General features: G+C 37.9%; 1 protein-coding gene across 1 annotated transcript in view; it reads left to right on the top strand.

Moving 5' to 3' along the window:
• si:dkey-92j12.5 (multiple PDZ domain protein) overlaps positions 1-27,240 on the top strand; it is a 90,304-nt gene that overhangs the window by 4,348 nt on the left and 58,716 nt on the right. The window contains exons 3-13 of the mRNA XM_036583417.1: positions 3,528-3,722; positions 5,342-5,478; positions 6,713-6,917; positions 11,211-11,333; positions 11,858-12,049; positions 13,702-13,798; positions 15,892-15,980; positions 17,717-17,936; positions 22,040-22,119; positions 22,525-22,668; positions 26,432-26,611. Coding sequence (XP_036439310.1) covers positions 3,528-3,722; positions 5,342-5,478; positions 6,713-6,917; positions 11,211-11,333; positions 11,858-12,049; positions 13,702-13,798; positions 15,892-15,980; positions 17,717-17,936; positions 22,040-22,119; positions 22,525-22,668; positions 26,432-26,611 — 1,662 coding nt within the window. The remainder of the gene's footprint in view (positions 1-3,527; positions 3,723-5,341; positions 5,479-6,712; positions 6,918-11,210; positions 11,334-11,857; positions 12,050-13,701; positions 13,799-15,891; positions 15,981-17,716; positions 17,937-22,039; positions 22,120-22,524; positions 22,669-26,431; positions 26,612-27,240) is intronic.

The following is a 27,240-nucleotide window of genomic DNA, read 5'->3' on the forward strand; positions in this document are numbered from 1 at the left end:
TTGTGCTGATGTTGCATCCAGAGGCAGTTTGGAATGAGTAATGCAACATAAGATAGGTGATTTTTACCTTCCTTCTTTTCAGTCTTAGAAGCTGGTTGCACTTTCTACTTCAGTAATTCCAAATACATTCAATGATTTTATTGTTTACTTTTTTTTAGTAATGACTTCTTAACAGTGACATGGACAGAAACACCACAAGTCAAGTCATCTTTGTCATTCCTCAATATAACTTGTATGCATTGGAACAAAATGTTGTTCTTCTGGGACTATGGTGCAACAACACAGAACAGCAGGACTACATAGAATGCAGATACACTGCAGTGTGAAATGAGTGCAGAATATACAATATACACAACAGTAAATACAGAGCAACAAATGAACAGAACAGAAATATAGATGACAAATACACAATGCTAACAAGAAAAACAATAAAACAGTATACACAAATGGATATCATATACAGCATATGAAGGGAAGAACTAGTACAAGCATTGTCAACTGTACACTGTAAAGAAATATTGGGGCTTCATAGCAGCATTTAATTAATTAAAGAATTTAAAATGTGGGTGTACAGTTATGGTAAAGGGGTCTGTGATTTGTTTATGGTGGATGTTGGGGCGGGGCCATCAGTGCGCTCAGTAGTTTGACTACCTTGGGGCTTTGTCTGGTGGTGACGTTTAACTATTTTTATGATTTTTTGAATTCCAGTTTTGAAAACTCCTGTTTCTCCCCAGAAATATCACCTAAAGTGATGAACTTTTACATAAACTAGAAATTAAATAAATGAAGGGTGGTCTCTCGCTTCTGCACAATACTGTATATTAACACAATAGAAAAAGTCCAGGTCTTTATTCTGCTATTCTTGAAAAACAAGCTAAAACAAAGATCTGTACTGAAGTGAGCAACGCTGAATGACAGAAAAGTACAGCAGGCACAGGCTACTAGGGGCTAGACAGAGATTGGATAACAGGAACTCAGGCAGGGGTCGATTCACAGTGAGCAATACACAGAATAAGAAGAGGTCAGATGGAACAAGAGCCTTCACACAAATGATTGCAAAATTATGACTAGAAGACACCTATAACCACTAACTCAACAATGCTAGCAGCAGCTCAAACAAAAGGTCACTTTTCCTAAGCACTTTTCATATTTAACCTGAGTGTTTGCCTGTAATTTAGTAATGGACACACAGTTTCTTTGAAAACAGTTGCAGGGACCAAATGGAAGCTGTGTAAACTACTTACCTGAGCTGACTACTAAAGCTCTGTCAAGTGGGAGGGATAAACCACACACACACACTTTCTCCCTGAGCCCACTTAAGCTGTGCTTAGTAAAAGTCACAGGGGTCATACAACTCTTACTGTCTTTCTTTCGCACATATACTTAATCCCTATAACTGTTGAAAGAACACGCAGAAAGAGTTTGTTGGCCCAGTTAACTCTAAGCGAGCGACCCGTACTGACAATGATGATAAATATAAAAGAGAATATAATTTCTGAAGTTTGAATAAGATATCCTCTCTACATTCCATATACAGTCCTGTGCAACAGTAAGAGATCATGTGTTTAATTTCCAGTCAAAAGTGCACGTTATTAATTTTTCAGGCGATATTTCTGAGAAGATTAGAATTTAAAGCAATCCAGAGAGTCAAAGGAAAATAAACGAAACCCGGAGTACAAAAAGTTGTTCTAGCATATAGATCTAACTTGACTCCTACAACCCTGCAAGACCCGGCAGACCACCAAACTGCCCCCATCAAATAAACAGTTCTTAAAGGACAGGAGAAAATCAAGCTCCACTCTTGATACAGAGCTGAAAACAATCCACAGGTGTTTCTGTCCATCCTTCCACTGTAAGAAGACAACTCAATTTTAGAAGTCTGAAAGGATGTGTAGCTGTCAAGAAGCTATTACTGAGAAAAGGAAACAGACAGAAAGGAAAAAAATCAAACAAAGAAGCTGCTTGTCTACTCAGAACTGGACTGACTAGATCAGAGTCAACAGACCTCAACATCATTGAATGTGGTCCAACCAACGTCTAAGACTGAACTTTGGAGGTGTGGAAAAGTATCCCTGCAGATTTCTTTGATAAACTGAAAGCAAGTTTCTGGAAAAGAATTGAAGCTGCAATAAAAGTGAAATGAAATAAATTAAGTGTGGTCTCTGACTTGCACATATTGTGTGATTGAATTACCTTCCTTATCATAAGGAATAAGCAAAATGTACTTAGTATGGTTTCTTGAAATAAGCAATAATATGTAGGTCTTCACATCACCTATATGTAAAAATATATGTGAATGTAGAATTGACATTACAGACATGACATTAAAGATTCTTTTAAAAAGAGCAATAATAAGATCCAGGCGCCCAGTGTAAGTCTATTTCTCTTGTCCAAGCTTTTTGGTAAGACTATATTTCTTGTGAGCCTAGAGAAAAAATATTGCACTTCGAATTAGTCCATCATTAGACAGTCTGCTTACCAAATGAGACAAAAACAATTAGAGTTTTGTTTTCATCTTATATTAATCTCAGATCACATCTGAATACACCACAATGAGCGTGTTAATAAGGCCGCTTCTGAGAATTCCAGTAATTCCAGTTAACAAGTTGTAATTAAACTCTACATTCAGTACAACAAAAGGCTTTCAAATAACATCAGATCTTAAAATCTTTGAAGTAAGGCAATGCAAGAGGGGACTACTTCTTGAAACAAGTGAAAGAGCCATAATTAGATATCATGACCATTGCACAATCATAATAACCTGATGAATGACTTTGTGCTTGTTTTCTGCCAAAAATTACTTTCCAGATTTCTGTGTGAGACCGATAAAGGTAATTGTTTTTAACAAAGTAATCTTTCATTGATGCTGTTAGGTACGGCAAGTAATGTTATCAGAGAAAGAGTGTGATTTGCCTTTGAGATTGTTATATTTGCTGAAGTTTGAACACCCAGTAGGTGTGCATTAAAATGTGTAGAAATATGTTCTCTGTAGAGGATGTGTTAACTTCTTTTCACTTGGAAGAGCAACACAATATGTCATTTTAGCATGGGCGCCCAAACTTTTGTTTTGGAAGCCAGTTTTGCATGAAATTTTCTCTGCTTCTTAAAAGCAGGTGTATATTAGGGTCAGTGTGCATGATGTTGAGAGACTGTCTTTAACAATAGCAGTAGTCTTGGCAGCTAGACGGAGGCACAGATGTGCTGAAAGTACTTTACACCTCTATGTCTTCATCACAGAACTGTCACATTTTCTCTCTTTGTTGAGTTGGCAGCTCCTTAATTGATAATTTCCTCCATTTCATGGCACCTTTTAAACCCTGTGCCTCACAAGCATAGCACAATTAGTAGGCTATTTCCTATCCACGGTTTACATAATTAGCTACAGTCTTAGTAAACTGAGCGCTGATTTCAGAGATTGAGAGCACAGATTGTGGCCAAGGCGGGTCTCATTTTGTCATAATCATACATCATAATCAGAATCATACATCAAGCCAAGAATGTATGTTTGTGTTTCTGTGTGTGTGCAGGGTTCCATAAAGTTGCCTCGATCCCAGTCCCTCCAAGGTGAAGTGGGCCGTGTTGGTGCATCCTGTGCTCTCAGGCACAGTGAATCCTACCTATCGGCCCAACGACGAAATGACCGATATGGTTCTGCTAACCATATACCAACCACTCCCATCATCACAGAGGACGTCCAGTCAACTATACAGTCCATGGCAATGGTATGCTATATAATCAGCTATATGTATCTTTCACAATATTAATGTAAACTTACCAGAGCAGTGCTGCAACAGAGGTCCTATACACACACACACACACACACACACACATGTATGTATGTGTGTGTGTGTATATATATATGTACACATATGTATACCGATCAGGCATAACATTATGACCACCTCCTTGTTTCTACGCTCATTGTCCATTTTATCAGCTCCACTTGCTATGTAGGTGCACTTCGTAGTTCTACAATTACAGACTGTAGTCAATCTGTTTCTCTGCATACTTTGTTAGCCCCCTTTTACCCTGTTCTTCAGTGGTCAGAGCACATACTATGTGGGTGGTGCAGGATTTGACTAACCAATTTGTAGTGGACAAAGGATCTGTGTAATTTCCCCAAATTACCCCAAATAGCCCAGATTGAAACATCATCACACGGACGTTTAACTCAGAGTTGTACAATAGGCACCACGCTTCCAAACAATAATGCATTGTGCAGCTGGTTCAACACTGCACAAGGAAAGAGACTTTATATCTCATTTCAGCATGGGGTAATGACCGTTATCGCCGACAATTCCAAATGATGGTGTGTAATGTTAGTGTACGGGAGGGAATATACACCCAAAAATGTTGTGAACTTTAGTAGCTTTGTCATGAACTTGAGAATGCGGGTCAAATCATGCTCCATTTCAGCTATTAGTCTTGTCTTCAGGTTGCAAATAAGAGAACAAAAAAATGGAGGCATTTTCTATTACCTGGTTTTGTTATTACGTTACTGTGATGTCAATTTGAACAGCACTGCTATTACTGAAGGAGCTCATAGTTCAGTGAATTTAAGAAGGTAATATAGTTAACATAACCTAATGAAATTCAAATTTACATAACATTATATGTTACATACATAACATTAATTTCGTTATTCAAATTATTACTTAGCAGACTTGTGAAAACTACGGACATGGCAGATTCACACTGGATTAAAATCAGGGATCTTGTCGGTAATCACTCAAATTACAGGATCTCTCCAGGTAAAACTAATCCAACCTGAATAGGGCTTTAGTATACAACATCTAAATTGTTTAGTTTATAGGTTTCAGAATGTATTTTCAGTTAAAGAATAAATTAGTAAATATAGTTGAATAATAAAGTCAAACAGTGTCAAAACTGTGTGTGTTGACTAGTGTGCATGTATGTGGGTGTTTCACTGCATGAATGGGTAAAATGCAGAGGTCTAATTCCTCTGTGTGCAAGCACAGTTGGCCAGTGGTTCTGAATTGGTTGAAAAGTTATTGAAATCAATTTGTAGAAAATGAATAGACATTTATGGAAGAGTGAAGGGATGGAAAATGAACAAACAAAAGGTACATAAGGTACCTAAAACCTTAAGGTACATAAAAAGTATGGATTAAAATAGAAGCAATAAACGGGTGAAAACTGGCAGATTAAAACTGGCACTTGGTGCAATACACACATTTGGTACCTGGTTTATATGCTGTAAAGTCAAAATTTACTTCACTAAAAATGTGATGGTAGCTAGTGCAGGGCCGCTTACCAGGTCTCATACCAGCTGCAGCCCAAACATTGGCGTATGTTATGCCTCCCTGTTTTCCTTTCCCAGGGTCGCCGTGTGTTGAGTGTGGACTTTCAGAAGGAGGAAGGTGACTTGGGCTTCGATGTGGTTGACTTACAGGCTGAATACAAAGGAGGGTCTGGCATTTTCATACAGGGAATTAAGCCTGGCTCAATGGCCCACAGGTACACACATAAATCCTTGTTTTTCTATCCCTGTGGGGTCTACCACTGGTACTTTACCAAAGGTTGCTAAGCCTGTCTTACCCTAATTCTAGCTCTGTCCTGACCCTAACACACATGCAGTCATGCAGAGGTCAAGGTGTTTACAAATGTTGGTACTGTACTGGAGAACTTGTAACAGAATTTATTTCATAATATTGAGTAAATCTTTTTAAAGCTATTTTATATTTTTAAATAAAAGGTACAGAGTTAAAAAAGGAAAAACCCACTGCTTTGTTACACGGTAAAAGCAAAGCTAGCTAGCTATCTAATCTTAGCTAAATAGCTACTGTGTTCTTTTACCACTTTCTTTTTATTTTGTGGTTTCAGGAACACAATGACAGCCTTTTATTAAACTTAAAGCTTGTGCTTAAATGTTTACTGTGGCTGCATGTTAGCTAGCTAGCTAACTATTTTGGCAAATGCAGGCTAACACCCGAGATAGGTTAATGGGAAGCAAGTAGCCAATAAACCTTTAGTTAAAGTAAGTCAAAGAAATTACCCAATTCGTTTTTGAGTGAACAACATATTTACTCTTATTTAAAGCAAATTCTGGCTACAGTTGCAGTACTTCCATCACTGTACTGTACCTTGTAATAACAGGTAATCTTTTCAGTTTTTGGCCTGAGAAAGCAAGCTAGCTGGCTAACTAATAATAGCTAAATAACTACTGAGTTCTTTTACTATCCTTTTTAATTTTGTCGTTTTAGAAAACAAACTTAGTAAACATAAAGTTGTTGCTTAAATATTTTACTGCAAGTGTGGGTTAATGTAGCTAACACAAGCTAACACAAAGTAGGCTAATGGAAAGCCACTAAACACAGTGAAACTATAGGTGTTGGACCTTCTTATTGTTTGGTGAATGTTAACTTACATCTCAAAGTTACTTTACCCAAGTAGTTTGTTAATGTATTTATGTATATATGAGTATTTTTATTAATAATTTTAATATTGAAATTATCACTACAGTTGCAGTACTACTTCTGTAGTTATTTTCTGAGCTAATACGATTTTTAGTCACCCACAATAAAACACAATATACCTCACATAAAGCCACCAGAGTTGAACTGGGCCTTACAGTGTTCATCTGAGATTAGTTTACAGAACTAAATTAAAGTTTGCAGAATTAAGTTAGATGTACATGAAAAACTTTTGTATTATCCTTGCTTTCTTCCCATCTTTCTTGTCTCACTTTCAGTGATGGCCTCCGTGAATCCGATCAGATCCTTGCAGTGAATGGGGAGGTATTTGACTCCAGTGTAACCCAGCAGCAGGCCTTCAGAGTGTTGCAGAATGCTGTCTCCATGACAACACTCACTGTAGCCAGAGGACCAGTCAGTGATCTCTATCCACCACGTATGAGCCGTGCCGTGTCACTGCCAAGTGTCAGCGGCTCCTTCACTGTAAGACTGTCTTTTTTTTTTTACTGTTTTGCTTTTTCACTGCCTTAATGATAGTGTTTTGTGACTTACAGTAAAAATAGCAGTTCAAAACAAAAGTAAATTTACATCAGCTGTAATTTGGAGCGACTGCTGGGATAGGCTCCACCTTCCCCGCGACCCAGAAAGATAAGCGGCTTAGAAGGTGTGTGTGTGTGTGTGTGTGTAATTTGCAGCAGTGGCGCACCTTAAATAATTTTTGGGAAAGCCTGTGAAAAAGACGGTAGGCTACCTAGGTGTTTTTTTATTCTTTTTAAAAAAAAATATTTTTCAAACATGCTGTGTGATGCAATGTCTGAGAGGCCAATTTAGTGATTCTGGGGCTCTAGACAGGAAAAACGACAGGAATGGGGACATTTTAAAATTAGATGAGCGTGTGGGCTGCTTGTTTTAAGGAATGGTACTGCAAATGTCAGTCTTTCTTCACCTCCATTTTGTTAGCCTAAACGTTTCCATTTTAAACAGACACAAACACAATCACAACCACTTTCACAATAGTTTAAAATGTGCTAAAATAGGCAATGTATTCCTGACAGGAATCTGCCAAGGTGGAATGTTCAAAGCGACCTACCAATTTGTGTCCAACCACTGTGGCATCAGAAACGCAGAACAACTCGGTGTGAGCAGACTCCCATTCACTGCCAGCTTGAGTCATTTGTTCATTAGCGCAGCAGTGTACACTGATGTTTGTATCCGTTTTTATGAGGTCGAGTATCAGTCAATGACCACAGCATTGCGCAGATACTAGTATCAATATCGATGCATCACTAATAGATAATCCATTGTGGGCTATCCAAATAAATTGTGACTCTAAAAATAATCACAAAAATAGCAGCTATTTAAAAAAGTTTTTAACATCAACACATACAGATTTTCTAATCTGTTTTTCTTGGGATCTTTCCACTCTATTCCACTCTGTTGAGGTTTCAGTTTTACAGGGCCCAGGCAAATCTTTTCACCATAGCCAGAGTTTCAAATTCAACAAACACAGCATGTTGCTAAAGAACTGAAAGTTTGATAGCAGTGATTGCTATGCAATGAGAAAATAAGGCCTGAGAAAGTAAGACAGAGACTGGGATCAGTCGATTGGAGTATACCTTGCACATTCAGCAATGAGTGTAGTGATTTTGACTGGCCACAATACAGTAATACCAGTCAAATTTCATTATCTTAAAAGTCAGCTTTATAAATATTCTTTCCCCATTTGATCTAGTAGGCATCTAATCAGTCGGGGTTGGTGTAGGTCTGCCTATGCCTACTTGTGTAATGAATGGGAATGTTTTGGAACATCAATTTAATTTGTTATGTTATATTATAGAGCTTTTTCAGTTATTATACAATCACTAATAGTGATGATTAGGCTGGTGTGGCCACAAGTCAAAAGATTGTTTAAGAGAACTAAACCATTCCGGAGAGCTGCCAGGACGGACAAGGACCAATACTACAACACCATCTTTAAAGATATTGAATGAAAAGAGGAACAAACATGGAAAAACAAGGATTGTTTTCAGAATTCACAAGATTTCAGCAGTTAGAAAGAATATACATAAGACCTCTGCAGAGAAGATTTCAATTGCCAAAACTTTTTTGTTGATGTTGACTACATAGAAGACGCTTCAGTGCTAGAAGATGAAGTCAGACAGGCCCTGAGATTATTGCTAAAGAAGAAAGCCACAGGAACCGATAACATTCAACAGAAATATTTCAAGATTTAGTAGAAGATTAGAAACAGCACAATGGCCAGCAGATTGGAGGTCAGTTTATTTCCCAATTCCAAAGAAAGAACACAAGAAACAGTGTGCAAACTATCACACAATTTCCTTAATATCACACGCCAGTAAAGTTATGCTTACGATCTTTCAGCACAGACTAAACCCCATTTCCAAAGAAGTTGGGACGCTGTGCAAAATGTAAATAAAAACAAAATGCAATGATGTGTGATCATTTAAACACTATACATTCATTGAAAATAGTACAAAGACAACATATCAAATGTTGAAACTGAGCACTTTTATTGTTTTTTGAAAAATATTTGCCCATTTTGACCTTGATGCTAACAACATGTTCCAAAAAATTGGGACAGGGGCAACAAAAGGCTGGTAAAGTTGCGTAATGCTAAAAAAACACCTGGTGGTTGATTGGCAACAGGTCAGCCACATGATTTGGTATGAAAGAACATCCCAGAGAGGCAGAGTCTTTTAGAAGTAAGATGAGTAGGGGTTCACCACTCTGTGAAAGACTGCACAATCAAATAGTGCAACAAATCAGGAATAACATTTCTCAACGTAAAATAGCAAAGAACGTTTTCATCATCTACGGTACATAATATGATTAAAAGATTCAGAGAATCTGGAGACATCTCTGTATTTAAGGGACATGGCCAAAAACCAGTATTTGCTGGCCGTGATCTTTGGGTCCTAAGCCAGCACTGCATTAAAAACATGATTCTGTAGTGAAAATCACTGCATGGGCTCAGGAACACTTGCTGTGAACTGTGAACACTGTCTATCAACACAGTTCACCACTGCATCCACAAATGCAAGTTAAAACTCTAAACGCAAAGAAGAAACCATCTATAAACAGGATACAGAAATGCCACCACCTTCTCTGGGCCTGAGCTCATTTAAAATGGACTGAGGGGAAGTGGAAAAGTGTCCTGTGGTCCAGCAAATCAACATTTGAAATTATTTTTGGAAATCATGGACACTGTGTCCTCTGGGCTAAAGACCTCTCAGCTTGTTGTCAGTGCACAGTTCAAAAGCACAGTTCTCCTCAGTATTCATGATGGCATAGGGGTGCATTAGTGCACATGGCATGGGTGACGTGCACATCTGTGAAGGCACCATTAATGCTGAACGTATATACATGTTTTGGCAACATGTGCTGCCATTCAGGGAAATTGATTATTTCAGCAAGACAATTTAAAACCACATTCTGCATGTATTACAGCAGCATGGCTCTGCAGTAAAAGTGTCCGCGTGCTAAACTGGCCTGCCTGCACAGATTGGCACTCGGCTGAACAAGAACAGAGGAATTTGAGAAGATCTTCATATGCAATGATTGGTCTCTACAAACAAAGGTCAGAGCTGTTCAAGCTATGTTCTTCTCTGTGGTTCTTTAGGGATGTGAAAGCTGGACAATAAACAAGCAAGACAGGAAAAGTATGGATGCCTTTGAACTTTGGCAATGACATTTTAGAGTTCTTTGAATGGCGAAGTAAATAAACAAATGTCCTCAAACCCTCAAACAAATCAAGCCTCACCTCTCACTTGAAGCCTAAACAAGCATAGTGAAGCTTTTTCATTTGGGACATATTCTGAGAAGAACCAATTCATTGGAAATGACCATTATGCTTGTGTTGTGTAAGTGTTGAAGATAAAAGAGGAGGATTCAACAGGATGACCAGCTACAAGATAGATGCACACAGTTGGAGGAATCATGAACAAGCCATTCAGAAGCCTGAAGACCCAAAACAGAAGGCATGATATTCTGGAGGAACACTACCCCTATGATTGCCAGGAGTTAGAAACAACTTGACTGCACTTAATAACAATAATAATGGATGTAGTTGCAATAGTTGAGTTACTGTTGTTGGCAGTAGAGGTTTAAATGCAGAATTACAAAACTTAGTGTAAAATCACATCCCCATCCAACAGTTACAATCTCGAATGATGAAAATTGTAATAAGCCCCAGGAAGGCGAGCTCTATTTGGTAGAACTCTTTCATAAAGGTTGTTCAAAGGTTTAACAAATGGTTCTACATGTTATAAAAAGGGTGGTCCAAATGGTACAAGAGGGTTCTTTGAGTCTTTAAAAACTCTTTTAGGCCTGAAGTTGGTAACCTTGGTTACTCCCATTTCTTCAGAACATTCAAAGGCAATTTATTCAAGATAATAATGGAAGGCCAGCTGTAATAGAAACTATAATAGAAGACAGTGTTAATGTTTTTGGTTCATCACCAAGGGGTTTCAAATCTAGGACTTGGGAGTTAAATTAAGAAGAATTTCTACTGGTGTTTTATTGACCTACCCACACACATTTTATCTACCATAGAGACACTGGCTCTTGTTCTTCATGCTGCAGCGAACCAAAACTGTTAGCAGCCAGAGCCCTCCACCAAGTCTAATGCTATTAAAGTAATTGCATTAGCAGTTACAGAGTCTGGGGTGGTGATAATATCTAAGAAACTGTGGATACAGTACAAGGCCTACTAGTGGCAGATGCAGTAGGCTGTTTTTTGTGTGTTTTCTGTTGTAGCCAAGGAATGTCCAACTAATTGAGCTAGAGACCGATGTCTCTGGGCTGGGATTTGGTATCGTCGGAGGGAAGAGCACAGGCACCATGGTCAAAACCATCTTACCTGATGGAGTAGCAGGAAAGGTAATGGCCCAGAAACGTTTGATCATCATATCTCTTCATGAAAACACGCCTACTTACCCTATAACACACAAGCATACAACTGTAAAAGTTTTCTGTAATATTCTGCTAAAAAAGTAAATGAATATGCAAATATCAGCATGATGAAATTAAAATCTATTTTATTTACACGTCTATAATATACGTTGTGTAAGTTGGTTACAAGCTTGGTGCTAGATTAGTCACTAAGAGGGCGATTAAAATAATTTTGGTGTGAAATTTGTGACAAACTGGTTTTATTTTCATGTAACTCCATGTTTCCACGTGTGCCTTCTGACTTGTTTATTGAGGACTGGCTGATAGATTTGCCTGCGTTTTGCCCATCTGCCTGGCTTGTGATCACTGCCTCTCAAAATTCATTCAGTAAAACTAATCCTCATCATCTAATTTAGTTGATCTTTTTTTAAAATAATAACAAACATAATGCAATTTTGTTGACAGGTTGACAGGTTTATTGAAAATTAAATGAGAGCGTGCTTTGTGTGCAGGATGGGCGCTTGCAGAGTGGTGATTTGCTCCTCAAGATTGGTGATGTGGATGTATCCAATATGGGCACTGATGAAGTAGCGCGAGAGCTCCGTCTCGCTGGCACCAAAGTGAGGCTCCTCATCGCCAGGGAAACCACGGACAGTGACCTCATGCACTCTGTTGCTCAGCAACAGGAAACACAAGAAGGACAGGTGCAGTGTTACTGTTTCTCTGACACGGAGAGAGAGAAAGAATGGATAGGGAGAAAGAGAGAGAAGAAAAAGAGATAAAAGAAGGGAGAAAGAAAAGAGAAAGAACAGAAAGAGAAGAGGAAGAGAGAATACAGAGAATATATAGAGAGAGAGAGCAAAAGAGAGAAATGGAAAGAGAAAGAGAAAGACAAAAGGGATAGGGAGAAAGGGAATAGAAAAAGTGAGGGAGAGAGAGAGAAGGAGAGATAAAAGAAAAAATAGAAAGAATACAGATGAGAGAACAAAACAGAAAATGGAGAGGGAGAAAGAGAAAGTAGAGAAAGTGAATGAGAGAAAAAATGAGAAAAGAGAAAGAAAAGGAAGAGACATACAGAGAAATATAGTACAGAGAAATATAGTACAGAGAATATAGAGAGAGAACAAAAGAGAGAGAAAATGGAGAGGGAGAAAGAGAAAGTAGACAAAGTGAATGTAACAACTTTAACGATGGGTGGAGGGGCAGGTGTGAAGACGGAGAGCTTTCCTTTATTATCATTTATACACAATGCAAAACACTCTGCTTTTCAGCCCACAAAGTAAGACAAGACGCTCGCTGGGACTTTTCAGTCCTTTCTTTCTTTCTGGTTCAGCTCAGCTCTCGCGCCTTCATAGGTCTCCTTCTCTCTCTGGGCTCTGCCACCTACTGAAGGAAGAGATGGCTATAAGTAGGCTGGCAGAAACAAGGCACAGGCGAACATAGTCAGCTACTTAGCCCACTGGTTCAGCCAGACTGGCTTCTCCGCCCCGCATTCGACGCTCGGCCACGCCCCCTTCTCCACTGTGAATGAAAGACAAAAAGAATAGGGAGAAAGAGAAAAGGAGAAACCAGAAAAGAGAAAGAATAGAAAGAGAAGAGAAAGAGAGAATACAGAGAATATAGAGAGAGAGCAAAAGAAAGAGAAAATGGAAAGAGCGAAAGAGACAAAATGGATAGGGAGAAAGGGAGAGAGAATAAAGAAAGTGAATGGAGAGAGAGAAGGAGAGATAAAAAAAGAAAAAATAGAAAGAGAATACAAAGGGGAGAGAGAACAAAACAGAGAAAATGGAGGGGGAGAAAGAGAAAGTAGAGAAAGTGAATGAGAGAGACTACTCACCTTCACTTAGATTACAATATGAATGAATGCGTAGCTAAAATTCAAGCTTGTAACTGTTTTTACTGAGCTGACTTGTTGCATACGCGGCCTCTCTGTGATCATTCTGACTCTTTCCCAAATTGTTTCCCTCATAATAAGAATGCTTTTTAAATCACTGACACACTGAATGTGTATTGTTAGTTGAATCTCTGATGTCCAGAAATGATGTATTAAAGTTAAAATTACATGTTGTTTAAGCAGTGTAGGAAGATGTTGTAACCTGCTGTTACATTTTTTGAGAAAAGATCTCTCTAATCCTTGCAAACTTAAGTTGCCATCTGCAGCAGTTTGATGGCTTTCTGTTTCTGTTGATAGAGCGGTAGCCTGTTGTTGATATTAATATGTGACTATGAAATAGTCTATATCTACCATCCCCTCTATGTGAAAGAAAGGTGTCAGGCCATATTGGACTATAGAACATCTGGGCACCCTGGTTACAACACCAATTGACATAACTACTGTGTTTCTCTGCCTTTGCAGTGTGCTGAGGGGGATAAAGAGTTTATTGTCAGAATAACAAAGAACAAAATTGGCCTGGGCATCACCATCGCCAGGTCTTTAGAGTACCTGAATGCAGGTAAGACCTAAAGCCCAGCTATCCTTGTTCTGACAAAAGTCCTACACACTCACCCAATGAGTCACCAGCCTTAGCTCCTGGTCATTTTATGGTTTTCATCACAGATCTGCAATTACAGAGCTGAAAGTTTCATTTTTGCCTACACTATATGGCCATTAGTATGTGGACACCCCTGCTAATTGAGTTCAGGTGTTTCAGCCACACTCTTTGCTAAGTGTGTAAAATCAAGCACAGAGACATTTAATCTCCATAGACAAACACTGGCAGTAGAATTGGTTATACTAAAGAGCTTAGTGACGTCAAACATGGCACTGTTGTAGGATGCCACCTTTGCCACAAGTCCGTTCATGAAATAAAGCCACGTAGTGCATAAAAATTGCATAATGACTCCATATTAATGCCCCAGTTTTGGAATGGGATGTCCAGCAAGCTCATATAGGTGTGATGGTCAGGTGGCCATATTTATACATAAATATTGCACAAACATGAGTGTCAGTCACTATGTTCTCTCTTTTTTATACAAACTCAACTCCAAAAAAGTTGGGACAGTCGATAAAATGCAAATAAAAATGGAAAGTAGTAATTTATAAATCTGTTTTAACCTGCATTTAAATGAAACCAGTAGAAAGACAAGATGTAATGTTTTACCTTATCGACTTATTATTATTATTTTTGAAAATACACTTTCATTCTGAAATTTATGCCTGCAGCACATTCCAAGTAGGGAAGGCAACAATTTAAAACATTTAGAAACATTGTGAAAAATATATTAAACGTGCTTGGATATAAAAGGAGCATCCAGGATAAGCCTAGTCCTTCATGAGCAAGGATGACTTGAGGCTCACCGCTTTGCCAGAAATATATCAACAAAAATCCTGCAGCTTAAGGATAATGTTCCTCAGCAAACAATTACAAAGATTTTAGGTATGTCACCCTCTATGGTGAATAATAACATTAAAAGATTTAGGGAATCTAGAGAAATCTCTTTACATCTCTTTAGAAGGGCAAGGCCAGAAATCACACCTGAATCCTTGTGACTTTCGACCCCTCAGACAGCACTGCATTAAAAACTGGCATGCTTCTGTGATGGATATCACCACATGGGCTTGGAGCTACTTTGACAAACCTTTGTCAAACACTGTTTGTCACTGTACTGAGACTATACTACACACAATGGAAGCCATATGTTACCAATGTCTAGAAACACCGCTGACTTCCCTGGGCTCAAGCTCATCTGAAATGAACAGTGGAAACATGTATTGTGGTCTGACAAATCAAGCTTTCACATTGTTAATGGAAATAATGGAAGTTCTTTGTCATGTTCTTTGGGCCAATGAAGTAAAGGACTTTCAGGATTATTACCTGTGTAAAGTTTACCATGTCTGTCATGGTATGGGAGTGTAGTATTATGTAACTTGCAAATCTTTGTGCAAAAAGAAATATACACATTCTGGAGCCTTCTAGATCACATCTTTTTCAAGGACCGGGCAACAGAAGCAAGCCGCATCCTGCATGTGTTACAACAGATGGTTGTTTATTCCAAGAGTGTGGGTGCTAGACTAATCCAGGCCTGTCTCGCTTCAAAAACATGGTGGATTATGAAGCGCAGGATAACAAAGAAGACCCTGTACAATTGTGTAGATTTTGTGGAAGAATGTCAAAATTCTGTTTTCAAAACTGGATCAATTGGTATCAATTCCCAAACATTTATTATGTGCTGTTAAAAGGAAAGAAGATGTAACACAATGGTACACATGCTCCTATCTCAATTTTTTTGGAATGTGTTGCAGGCATCGTATTTGGAATGTCAATATCATTTTGTCTTTGAGTACTGTTTTTATTTGAATACAGGTACAACAGAATTTACTAATCAGTGTTGTCTGTTTTTATTAGCATTTCATGTGCTGGAACTGGATTTGTAAATCTATGTCAAAGACTATCGTCTGCTATCTGCTGGATTTAAAAACCTTCATTTCTAATGCACATTATTGTTTGTTCTGTGTCTGGTCTAAATTCAGAAGAAATTTTGAGAGAATGTGCCTGTTTTTAAGTATTCTCCAGAGCATTTTGTCTGACTCTGCTTATGTTGTTAGGCTTCAGTGGCATTGTAGTGAAGGGGATTGTCAAGGGCAGTGCAGTGGATCAGGATGGACAAGTGCATATTGGAGATCACATTATTGCGGTGAGAGATGCAGAGAGGTTTGATCTCAGTCTTTGTGTATGTGTGTGTGTGTGTGCGTGGGGTAAAATAATACTCATATCATGGTGTCCAAGGCCTTTGATAATATGATATGAATCCATGATATATAACCTGGCCCTGGTTTCAAGTTTGATGCACTTTAGACAGTTATAATGTAGATTATTAAGTGACTCTCAAGCTTCATTCTTCACTCACAAAATTATATATACACACCAGCCAGTTTACTCTCCAGCTAACAGGCCACCATATCTTTTATTTGCAAGTTGTAATTCACATTTTTACCTTCACTTTTGTGGCTGACTGATGAATGACAACAAGACAGATGTTGTTTGCATATTTTGTGTATGTACACTTGCAAAACATTAAGCTTTTACTTCTTAACAACAAATCATTAGTAAGTAAATTAGCAAAAAATAAGCAAATGGATAAAACAATTTAGTATGGCATAGCTTTTCCCTTTGATTTCTTTAAATGTTGAAGTATTGTGGGCAAACGTGCAAACAGCCTTTTACAGAAAGAAGAATCAATATTGTTCTACTCAGCTTTGATGGCTTCAAATAGTTGAAAAACATTGTCAAGCTAGTTTGTGTTTGTGAGACCAAATATTCTCCATAGGTTTAATTCTGGACCAAATTTTCTTTGCATGGAAGTGTGCATACCTATTAAGTTCACCAAAATCTACATTGAAACATTTTTAGACTGTTTATCAAAGGGTAATTCCACAGATTTTAAAATTTTCTGCCCTCTTTACAGTGGTGGAGATAGAAACCAGGGGGGACAACATCTATAGCAATTTTATTTGCTATGCAAAACCAATGTGTGTTCTGAGTTTATATGTAATGTTGATGATGGTAAAATGGTGGAATATCTGGATTTTTTCTTTGGAGACTATGTATGTACCACCATGAACAAATTTTAAAAAATAGGTTTTAGGCTAAAACCTTATTGCCAAGCAGTCATAAATTAGTGTTCCAGGAATCAGGCGTTGTAACCGTTCATATGATAAGTTTGTGAGGTAATTTTGAGAAGCATTAAACACTTTGGACATCTTTTGATTCTCAAGAACAGCATTTCACATCAAACCACTCTGAATGACTTTGTTTACATCTTAACTGTGTAATTATGCAGAATTGGTGGGATTTTCCTTTAACATTGGTGAAGTTAAAATTAAATGTTAATTAAAAGATTAGTTAACTTTTTGTTTTAATATTAATTAACATGAATTAAAATTGTTAAACATTAATCATATGTAGATGTGTAACATTTAATGCAATTTAGTTATGATATGATATTTGTCATTTAAAAGTGACTGACTGTGGGTATGTTTTATTTTCTTTAAACATGCCCTTGTTCCAAATAAGATTACGATATGATTTTTTTTTTTTGACAATTCATAATTTTTTTTGTATGTTTGCATACATTTTTATCCCAAGGTAAACTCTTTAATAACCAAAAACCAAACCATTAAAATCAATTTGCTATTTTAATTAACATACTAATATTAGTGGTAACATATAATATCATTCATTATTAAGATAGCAACTATTTCTATAAAGAAATTTTCACTATATGCTTCAAATAAAATAAATAGTAATTAGCACTGAAATGCACAGAAAGTGGAATTCCACTGATCTTTAAAGATCTTTACCAAGAATTGTTTACAGTGGTGCTGATAGAAATAGAGATTTATGTGTACATATGTTTATTTGCATATGTAGGTAGATGGGCGGCGGCTTCATGGCTGCAGTGAGGAGCGAGCAATGGAGATTTTGAGGTCAACAGGTCATAGGGTGGAGCTCTCTCTACTGCGGAAACAGCTTCAGCCTGCACCCTCTGGTACCTCACAGCCTCGCCCATCAGTTTCATCTGTATCAGAGCCAAAAACAGCACTACCATCAGGGAAAGGGCTCTCTGCACTCTGCCAAGACCTACGCTTCAGTAAGGAACAGAGTAATCAGATTTTTTTTTGCCATTCTTCAGTTACACACATTTTCTCAATATGAGACAGATCTAGATTGCAGTCAAGAACCCTCAATCTCTGATTACACAGCAACCTTGTTGTAATGCAAATGTTTCTTGGCATTGTCATGTTAAATAAGCATGGATGTCCCTGAAAAAGACAGCATCTAAAAGACAATGTTGCTCCTATATATATATATATATGTATATATATATATCTGTCTTGCAGTGTTAATGTTGCAGTGTTAATGTTACCCATGCCATGGGCACTAACATGAAATTTTGATGGACTTTGACATGAATGTCACATGAATTCTGATATGACTGTTCAGGCAGAGGTTGCATTGCCAAGTATCAGATACATATCGGATTTCAGTACTTCATATGAAAGAGGCCCAAATCTGAACTGATGCAGATTCGTTGCGTTTTTTGTTGTTCACACTGCCACACAAAAAAACATTTCTGAATCCGATATGAAGAAAAATATTGGATTTGCGCCACTTCTACTTGTATTGTGATTGTAGCCTAAACTTTGTATGTTAATGGTTGGTGAGGAAAGGGATTTGGCTCAATGTAGAGTTAACTTAAACAGTTCATGGCTACTCCAGGCTTTAAAAACATACAAATAAAATATATAGGGTCAGATTTACTGAAAGAGGCACCAATTACCAACAATCTGCTTTGCTGTGAACGTCCATGCAAATAAACACTATTGCAGCTGCATAATTAACGTATGCCCAGCACAATATAACCACATTTGTGGCTCATATGCTTTTGTATGCAAGCCTGTTTCAGCTAGGTAGGAGAAAAAGGCTTCGCCTGCATTTTACAGCGTTAAATAGTATGTAAAAATTACTGCACCACCATTCGAAGTGCATTCATTAGTGTAGTAGGTAAGTTATAGAAGTGCTCATTAGGTTTAAATAATGCCTTATTTTCTCAATTTTGATTTAGTAGGTCAAAAAATAATACTAATAACCAAAGAATAATACTAATAACTAAAGAACAAATAATCACTCTTTGAGAAAGTATGTGATTATTTTGACATGAAACATCATTATTTTGAGAAAATAAGATGTAATGTCTGCATAATAAACAAAAAGTTGAGACAAGTCATTGTTTTGTGTGATATTGTAAACTACCTGTTCAATTTCAAGATCTTCCTGCTCAAATTGGAACTGTATGATTTTGGCGTGTGGTGATCACATCCTCTTAGCCCTGTGCAGTGCATAAAACCATGACTGACATTGCAGTAATAGAAGGCACAAGGGAAACAAGTAGCTTTATCAAACCAGAGACCGCAGAGCCAAACAGTTTTGGCTAGAAAGTGATCAAATTATTATTTAGATAAAAGCTGCTCTGTAGACACTTTGATGAGTGAAATATACCCACCAAATTAGGAAGTACCAGTTTAAAGCATTGTTTAACTAAAACAAATTGGTTCGTTTTTTATTGCTTTCATCAAATTAAGAATAATGTGACATGGCTGGTGTTAAAAATAAATAAATGTGTCTGACTGTAATGTCTGAGAAGTGCAGGCAGGTTGCATTTGAAGAGTGGTTTTATTTACAGTCCAACACTAATAGTCATCACAACACGGCACGCAGGCATCAAAACACAGGCAGACAGGCCACAAGAAAAACCAAGGGTCAAAACAGGAAAATTACCAACAAAGGAAACATGGCTTAGCACTGAGTAGAAACAGCAGAAACTTTGCAAACACACAGGCTAAACAGAAAGATATACAGGAGAGTAAGTGTACATAAAGTAGCTGCAGGTGTGTGTAATGGAGGAGGGGTGGAACCAGGGAGGAGCAAGAGCAGGAATGACGCATTCTAGGCAGGGCATATCCCAATGGAGTCTCTCCAGAATTTTGGGTGTGAGGGAGAGATGTGACAGAACCCCCGCTTAGGGCGTGGCTCCAGATGCACAAGACAGCGGGTGGGCCTGGACCATGAGGAGGCATGGCCGAAACAAGCATAAAGTCAGGGGCAGGATCAACAGTAGGCCCCAGCTGAGTGAGTCTCTGGGAAGCCGACTATGCAGCAATCCCACTGGCCTGGCACAGGAGGAGCAGCTCTGGGAGCTGGCTCAGGAGGAGCCCTCCTAAAAGCCAGCACTGGAGCAGCTCTGGGAGCCGGCGCTGGAACAGGACAGTGAGCCAGCACAAGAGCTGCCTGTGGAACCATTACTGGAGGAGCAGCTGCTTGGGAAGCCAATGCTGGATCCAGATGGCAAGCTGACACAAGAGCTGCACAGGGAACCAGCACAGGAGGAGCAGCAGCTAGGAAGTTGGCATTAGATCAGGAGCCCTGCGTGGAGCTGGCACAGATACCAGCACTGGAGTGGCCTGGAGAGCTAGAACTGAAGTGTCCCAGGGAGCCAAAACTTGAGTGGCCCAGGAAGCTGGAACTGGAACAGCCCGGGGAGGAGGAACTGGAGCGGTCTGGGGAGCAAGACCAGGAGCCGTCCAAAGCACAGGAGCATGATATATGATACATGATTGGTTGACGACAGGCAAGAGGAAAGATAAGGGCAGTTAAATCCTGCCTGTTTTTGTCTAAAAATGCTAAATCTAAGGTGAAAGGTAAAAGAAATTGTGAAGAAAGAAAGAATTCATTACCCAGTGTAAATGGCTAAACTAGACCTGATAAACATGGTACCATCGTAGGCACCTAAGCAGATTGTTTAAAACTACAAATAATACTGGGCCAGGAGGAGAAGTTTGGTTCGTGGTTGAACAAATACATTGACATACATAAGATCATGACTTATTGTATGAATGTTATTTATATTTATCGCAATACTAGTTTTTCAGATAAATAGCTTTTTAATTCTAATTTTGTGTATAACAGTTCAGTACAGTAGAAGTATTATCAATAAAAAATACATCACAGATCCATCTAAATACAGAGAAATATAATGCTACGTTCAAGTAGTGTCTAAAACTGGAAAATACCAGTAGTCTTGTAAACTGAAACTGAGTTTACTGCTTATCTATCCTTTTTTTTACCTCATTTAAATGCAAATTTCTCTCAATAGCAAGTCACCTGGGAGTCTCTGCGTGCAACTGGGTGTGTGCAAGAGTTTAAATTTTTCTACAAATTTTTAGTGCACAATTTTATTTGCTATTTATTAGCTGAGTTCAACATACATGGGAAAGAAAGAAACAAAAGGGGTGGCTTAATTTTTTTTTGCAAGCCACAATTCATGTTTTATTTTTTTTCCAAATTGTTAAATTCTGCAAATAAATAGAAACTGTATCTTCTCTGTAGAGGCTGTGACTCGCTTTCAAAATCAGATCAGGGCGCCCAGACGTTTGCATACAACACACACATGTACACACATGTACATGTGTCTGTTTCTGTGTTTGTGTATATGTGTGCACTGTAGGTGGCCCAGGTGCAGAAGTTCAGTGTATGCAGTGGCCTACAAAAAGAAATACAATGCTACCTTCGAGTGGTGTTGAAAACTGGAAAATAACAATTATCCAATTGTAAACTGCACTCAAACGGGTAAACTCAGGATTCTAGATGATGCATGAGTTTACCACACTGATAGAAATGGTAAAAAAAGTCAAGAAATAAGTTAAATAATCTTATATTAAGCTTACAACAATATGAACCTCAAAAATATTAGATATATTGACTAGATTTAAGATAATTATACTTGACAAGATATCGTTTTTTGCAGTGCAGATGTAGAACATAACGTTTCACTTTTCTGCCGGTGAAAATGGTTGCACTTGGCGCTGAATGTGGAAAAAAAATATACCTGACGCTCTTTCTATGTGATCTATGTGCTTTTTAATATAGCAAAGAAAAAGCAGGATAGGTTTTCGTCCGGACCTCCATGTTTTATTTTTCTGTGTGATTGGCGTATCTTCTGACTAGCACCTGAATGTTTAATCAAATATCTGGTGTACACTCTTCTGATGAGCACCTGAACGTAGCAGAGATCCATCAAAAGTTGCGTTTGAATGAAACAATGTACTACCCACCTCTGTTTTTTTCCTTTATATATCACTGCTCTGTAGATTGTTTAACTAAATTTGGGGCATGTTTATGACTTTTGATTATCAGGGTCTAAGCTGTCAGAAGAAGAGAAGGCAGAGCTCAAGAGGAAGTGGCAAAGCAGGCTGGGAAAGAAGTACGAAATCATGGTGTGTTTCATTTTGCTTGTTTACCTCTTATCTATCCTGTTTTATCTATTTTAAATGCTAATTTTTCTCAATAGCAAGTCACCTGGGAGTGTCTGCGTGCAAGCTATGTGTTTGTTATGCATGTGTGAGTTTGAATTTTTAAAGCACAATTTGTATTTATTTGCTGAGTTTAACATATTGTGGGGGAAACTTGTACAAAAAATTGCCATAACTTTTTTGCAAGCCAAATTTTGTTTTAATTATGTCTTTCCCACATGTTAGATTCAGCATATAAGCAGTCTGTGACTTGATTTCACTTAGAAAATCAGCAAAACATAATTTGATTGGGGTGCCCTGACTTTTGCGTACAACTGCATATACATGCACTGTGTTATGTCTGTATTTGCATGTATGTGTGCACTGTAGGTGGCCCAGGTGCAGAAGTTCAGTGAAGGCAGTGGTTTGGGGGTGAGTTTGGAGACAAGAGCAGGCTGTCATTTTATCTGTTCCTTACTGCCTGAGGGACCATTAGGCCAGTGTGGCCTACGACCTGGAGACCAACTACTGGAGGTTAGCTTTATATTACCACATTATACATAACAATACTGTGCTATGATGGTCCCTTTTCATTGATGGACAGAGTGCAGCTACAGATAGACGATGGTCAGGAATTGTAAACCTGCAAAGTAGTGTTGTAAAACTCAAATTAATGGTCTCAGTGTCAGGATAATGAGGATAATTTTCCTTGAGATCAGTCGAGTGCAATGGAAAAGCACAGCAGTGTGAAGCAAAGCGCATTTTAAACTCCTGTTTTGCTATGTTGAAAAATGCAGATGACCCTTTATACTGACAAAACTTTGAACACATTTGTACGCTGCAACAATGGGCATGCATGTACAAATTTCAGTTTTAGGCTTTTAGTCTATTTTGTACTGCTTGCCTCTAGATTTTTAATGATATATTTTAGCCATACCACCCACCACTAGCTGCTATGCTAAAGTATCTGTAATATTGATTTCCTATTGCTAATCCCAATTTCCCAGTTTCTGCATTTTATGAATGTTTATGTATCCGCATCAGCAGATGCATGTGAAAAACATCGGAGAATGGCTTTGGCCCACAATTCTCATATTGGTGCATCCCTAATATCAGTGAACTTTATATGCATGGGACCATTTATAGGTAGAAATGCAGGTTAAGGTCCTTTACAAAAAATGTGCACATAGAACCAGCATAAATGACATAACGACAAAAAAGAAAAGCTAAAGTGAATAAATACGTTTTGTTTTGTAAAACTGTTGACAGAAGGTACCAGATGGATCTGAGTAGACAAAGAATTCCAAATTTGTGCTTTTTTTTTTTTTAAAGGAATACCATGCAAGCCAGCCAGGTATTGAAGTAACACATTATTGCTGTCTAACAAAACCTCTGAAATGTTAACTATAATAATATAAATGTGTTCCTAACTTTAATGCACAGTAATATAACAAGATTTTATTTCAAGTACTTCTGTTGGTGCATTCATCATGAAATGTTTGAACAATGTAAAATGCAGCTGGTGTTTTTACATGGCATAAAAAGTAAAAGCTGAAAGTTTTGAGGTTTTGACAGCACCGCTATATGCTGTGCATATACCTTAACCTATCATATTCTTATTGAAGAGAGAGAAAGAAAGCAAAAATTTCACATCAAACCAAAAATAACCTCAAACCAAAAAGCTCTTATTTGAGAGCTAACTCTGATCCTGTTCTCACACAGCACTTGAAAAGAATGGAAGTGCCTATCATTCTTTTCCTCTCTCCTTAGTGCTTCCTTTCTTTAGACTGTCACTGCCACATATGTCATCTACCATTTAACTTGCTGATGTACTCTGTATAAAATGGAGCTTTTTGATTACTCATATCCCTTGGCAGGGCTCATTTCACTCTGTTCCGACTCTCAACAAACCTGAACCAGGTAATGAGTGCTCCACAGCACGTAATAACCTACGTCAGTTGTGCTGGGAGCTGAATCAGACTGAAAATGTGAACTTGAACAGTCAGAGGGCCCTTGAAGCTTTAAGGAATTGACTAAGAACCAATTCTAGACACATACACAGCTTGTAGATATGCTCATTGGTCATTTTATTCAGATATACCTACAATGTATGTGCACTTTGTTGTTGCACAATTTATCAGCTCCCTGTCATCATCCATCTATGGAAAGTAGTGATGGCAGATGCTTTGCTGTTTAAAACTTTGGAACTATTACTCATGTTAATTGATTTTATTTTTTATTCAATAGTAAATAATAAAATATAAATGTAAATATTATAAACTAGACAGCAAAAGGTATCTTTAGATTTTTGCTTAAAATTTTACCTTAAGTATTTTTGTAAATGAGAAGAAATTATGAAATGATAAACATTTTTTTTCAGATTCTCAGTAATAGGGACCTAATCATTATTTGAAACTAGGGCTAGCATATTAGTAAGCAATAAGCCGCAAGAGGCTTTGCGTTAAAGTGATTTTGTCACTGGTAAAATTCTCTTATCTAGGATAAAATCACTCTAACGCACGGTAGTAGCTCATTGCTTTTATAAAACAGCAGAAAACTATGATAAAATCAGAGAAAATACATAATTATTCAGTAAATAATTAATAAATAAGGTTATTGTTAATAATAATAATAATCAAGATGTAGTTCCTTTAGAGTATATTGTTGCCATACAACCATGGAGTGCTTAAAGAGGCCTATCATTGTATACTGCAGTCATTTCATAAACTTTTTCATATAATAATGAACATATATAGCATTATTTAATGCAGAAACTTCATAAGTAATTTTATAAGCAGTTTTTGCTCAACAAATTGTGGCAACAACCACTGCCACAAATGTTAATTTCCATTAGTGCCTCTAGGCGATTTTGCATCTTTACCAACAAGCCAGCGGTGTTGTATGTCCCTTTGCTCTAGTGCACTACATGTGAGTTAAACTCCTGGCTCCTGCACCCAAGCACTGCATTATATGCATAACAAATAGTCCTTTGGGATTCAGCCACATGTGTAAATTCCATGCTGGACAAATAGCTCACTGTTTGGGTGTAGAAGCAAGAAATTTCATAATTTAGAGGACTATATAAGAAGGAGGGAGCCATTTGAGATTCAGCCTGGGTTTGATACTACTTAAGGCGCATCTGACTAAAACACGGACAGCTGAAGCATGAAAGCAAGTGGCTTTTTTATACTGCAGTTTTATAGTAAATCATATCTTACATATTTTAATTCATAGCCTCTGATATAAATAGAGGAGTAGTTAACCTGTTAGCCACTGATGAAGGTCTAGAGAATGACGTAGAAAAAACATACTCAGCCTTTTGCTGTGGATTCAGATGCAACACACCTGAGTGTTATGTACAAAAACTGGTGCACGTGCCTTAACAAGCAGTTTATGAGCCGAGTAACTTGCGGCAGCTGGTTTTGCATAGATTTTTCTTTGCCTTTTAAAACTAAAAATACATTTGTCTTGTGAGCACACAGTTAGTGGGTTAGTGGGTGGGGCTAATCAAAGTTAGTGTGATAAGTTGCAGTAAATGAAACGTTAATTTCAGGCGCATTTGTGCACTTACGTCGGTCACATCAAGGCACTTTCTCCTCATACATACTGACTTTCAGGGGTTCACATGACATTTTGATATCTGTCAGAAAACCACACTGACGTGCATCGCTTATCTATTTTTGATGTATTTGTGAGTGAAGATAGATGTCAGTAGGAAACTAATTCAAACATTAAAGCTCATACAGTAAAATTCCTGAGAGCTGTTGCTGTTTTCAGGGCAAGCAAAAAAGTGTATGTGAGTTTTGATTAAACCAGTCGCTGTCCTACTCTATCTTTATCTACTGTGCCTAACTGCCATGTGTTGGAGGCTGTTTGTCAACGCATCATTCTAATCGAAATCAATGACAAGAATATTTCAAATAAAGTGACCAGTAAGTGTACACAGTGTTTTAAAACTCCAGCAACATCGCTGTGCCTGATACACTCATGCCTTCGCAACACACATTGCCATGCCACCATCATGTCAGTGCTGTGCTGAGGATGATCCACCACCCAAAAAATACCTGTTTAGTGGTGGTCCTATGATGGTCCCTTTCCATTGATGGACAAGGTAGAAGTCAGCTGCAAAATTTTACAGCAACAGATGAACTATATTCAGTAACTGTAGTCCTACAAAGTCTATGTATATAGTAGGTGTTTCTGATAAAATGACCAAGGAGTGTCAAATCAATGTGTAAACTGTGAAATTTAAGTGAAGTGAAGTCTGAAGTTACAGACTGCACTGTATGGACTACAGGTGAACAGAATACCCCTGGTTGGCGAGACCCATAAAGAAGTTCTGGTGTTACTGAAGGATCTTCCCGTGAATGTGTTTGTGGTCTGCTGTCGCCTGATCCCACCCACTCCAGATGAAGATGATGATGATGACGATGTTCAGTTTAGCCTCAAGGAACTAATTGCAGAGTTTTCAGAAAAGGTGCAGTATGTCTGTGAGTTTGTGGTGGATGCAGTGCATGACATTTTTATTTTACACCAAGAGTGTGTATGTTTTGTCAAGTTCTGATTATTCTTTTTGATTCATAGCATTCAATGTGAACAATCTGAAAACTGAGTTTTCCTTACTTTGTTTAAATAACAGATTTTGATGTACTGTGTATGTACCATGAAATATTCATAGAGTTTCAAAATATTCACTTCCCAAGTTTCAAGTACATTAACATATGACCACCCATTCAGCCTATAGCAGTAAAGGCTAGTCATTTATGTTGAAGTGATAGTGAGTGTTTGTTATTGAAGTGGAAGACATGGAGGAAAATGATTAAACGTTGTGTTCTTTCTGGCTGTCAGGAAGCAAACGTATTATTGCAGCCTTCCAGAGGATATAGACATCTGAAAGAAATGGCTGAAGCTTATATTTTCTGACATTCCTAAGGATTTTAGTTCAAACTAAACAATTTGTTTTATGTTTCAGCCCAGGCTGTTTTTGAATGAGGCACAAGACAGGACAATCAGAACAAGTCTTATAGTTGTATACAAAAGTTTGGCACTGCTGGTCAAATGATATGTTTTGTTGATTATCCTCTACAGAGAACACAAATTCTGTGC

The sequence above is a fragment of the Colossoma macropomum genome, unplaced genomic scaffold (assembly GCF_904425465.1).
Source record: "Colossoma macropomum unplaced genomic scaffold, Colossoma_macropomum, whole genome shotgun sequence".
Taxonomy (NCBI): domain Eukaryota; kingdom Metazoa; phylum Chordata; class Actinopteri; order Characiformes; family Serrasalmidae; genus Colossoma; species Colossoma macropomum.